Source organism: Phaethon lepturus, unplaced genomic scaffold (assembly GCF_000687285.1).
Source record: "Phaethon lepturus isolate BGI_N335 unplaced genomic scaffold, ASM68728v1 scaffold52753, whole genome shotgun sequence".
NCBI lineage: Eukaryota > Metazoa > Chordata > Aves > Phaethontiformes > Phaethontidae > Phaethon > Phaethon lepturus.
The window spans coordinates 35,383-37,291 of NW_010529380.1; the positions used below are offsets into that span (position 1 = coordinate 35,383).

Here is a 1,909-nt window from a genome sequence, read left to right on the forward strand (position 1 = left end):
CACAAAATAATGCTTATCTGACGATTTTCCAAGCAAGTCAAACTGGATTCTTCCATGAAAGTTAAATGGCTCTCTGCTTCCTCATCAGTCCACTCATCAGGAGCCAGGAATTAGGAGCCACTGCCTCTCATAGGCAAGCCACCCCTGACAACCTGAACATCTGTTATCTGCCTCTAAAACAGGCCATAGTTCCACACTCCCTGCCCTCAACAGCACAGGTTGGGCATTCAAAAAGCAGGTTGCCACTACGCAACAGCTGCAGGCTGGGGCTCCTGGTCTGTGTGGAATTCCTGCCCACAAACACCTAAGGCAACAGCAGTACACTGATGTTCAAATTGTGGTAGTTTGACATTTGCATTGTAAGCAGAGCTTTTTTCAGCAAGCAACAACATTTTGGAAAGAGGGTCATCACCAGCAGTGTCTTGGGGTGTCTGAACAGTATCAAAACCAGTAGTCTAGAACTTCCCTGTAGTCAGCAGATATAAATATCAAGATTAAAGGCACATACTAACTAAAATGTATTTTATTCTAAATTAACCTGATCTTTTAGTTTCAGGAACAAATGTTAAAAGTATTAATTTACATAAGTGGTCACCTATTGCAGTAAAACATTTCAGTATTGTCATGTAGTTTAATAAATAAAAGATTAAAACACTGCAGTTCTGAACTGTGCTGAAGAACTAATTTTTTACATTGTGAAGTTCTTGTACAGTTTTCTGGTTTTTCCTTTTGTCACAGGACCAGAAGTACCACCAGGGTAATGAAAGGTCTGGATCTACTATGGCTATTCCCATATTCTTAGTTTTTTTTTACTAAGGCTTTACCAGGGAATCATATATAAAATTAGGATCTATACAAAATCCAGCAAAATTTAAGAAAAAATACATTTACCACAGAAAGAGAACATTATAGCCAAAACAAGTTAAATAATGTTTTTTGTTTTAAGATCAAAAACATTAGAAAATTCCAATTAATAAAAAGAATTTGCTGCTTTGCTACAATGGGCTGAAATGAGCTATCAACAATGCTTTTTCTTCTCTCCAATCATTAGGTTAAAAAAAAAAATTGTGTCAATGCCATTTTAGTTCAATAGAAATTAGAATACGTATGTGTTTTATGATAAAACATATAAAGGATTTTATATCTGTGGGGACCTTGGGAATCAAAGCTTCGCTGTTTCTATTCCCAAGCCATCTGTCAGCTTACCAACATCCAGTGGTGAGCAACAGTTCACACAGACTCACTGTTGAATCACAGAAATTCTCCAGAAGCTAGCGAGATTTCATTCATTTTGTGATATTTGGGCTGTTTACAGGAAGCAGCAAATGAACCAGAATCTGATCCATTTCATGAACCTTTTTCAACTCTGCTGATGTTCCATTATCCACCTTCATAAGTAGGAGTCCCAATTCTCAGCAGCATTCCTCTCTATCACCACACTTACTTTTATTTTGAACAGTACTATGCAGTTGTAATATTTTCAGTCAGATGTTTTAAGTTACACATGCTATTCTAGAACAAACATTTTCAAGTTCTGAAGTAAAGATTCAAATGCTCTCTTACCACTTTTGCAACATAAGGTGCATCACTGCCCACCGACTTCGAAGAATTAACATCAGCTGTTAAAAAGGAAGCATTTATTAACAGTAAGAGAGGAAATCTTCACAAAACACACTTATTTGGTACGCAGCATGGACTGCACAAATAACAAAGCAATTCGGTATTGACGTGAACATATATCAGTACCTTGGACTTTGGTAAGAGAAATATTCTATATGGCAATACTACTCTGTATGAATATGGTTTTGCATTCTCCCTTCTGTTTGAAGGGAACAGGCAGTTTACTAAATAAAGGAGTTCTTTTTTTATTATTCAGTAACTTTTTCCTAGTCAATCACATGCCTTTCCT

The 1,909-nt window shown here is 36.6% G+C and overlaps 1 protein-coding gene across 1 annotated transcript in view; it reads right to left on the reverse strand.

The window, feature by feature from the left end:
- The window catches only part of VRK1 (vaccinia related kinase 1), a gene marked incomplete at its 5' end in the record, with an annotated part of 16,353 nt that extends 14,734 nt beyond the window's left edge, over window positions 1-1,619 (reverse strand). Inside the window, 1 exon segment of the mRNA XM_010283904.1 lies at window positions 1,564-1,619. Coding sequence (XP_010282206.1) covers window positions 1,564-1,619 — 56 coding nt within the window.
- Window positions 1,620-1,909: the final 290 nt, after the last annotated feature.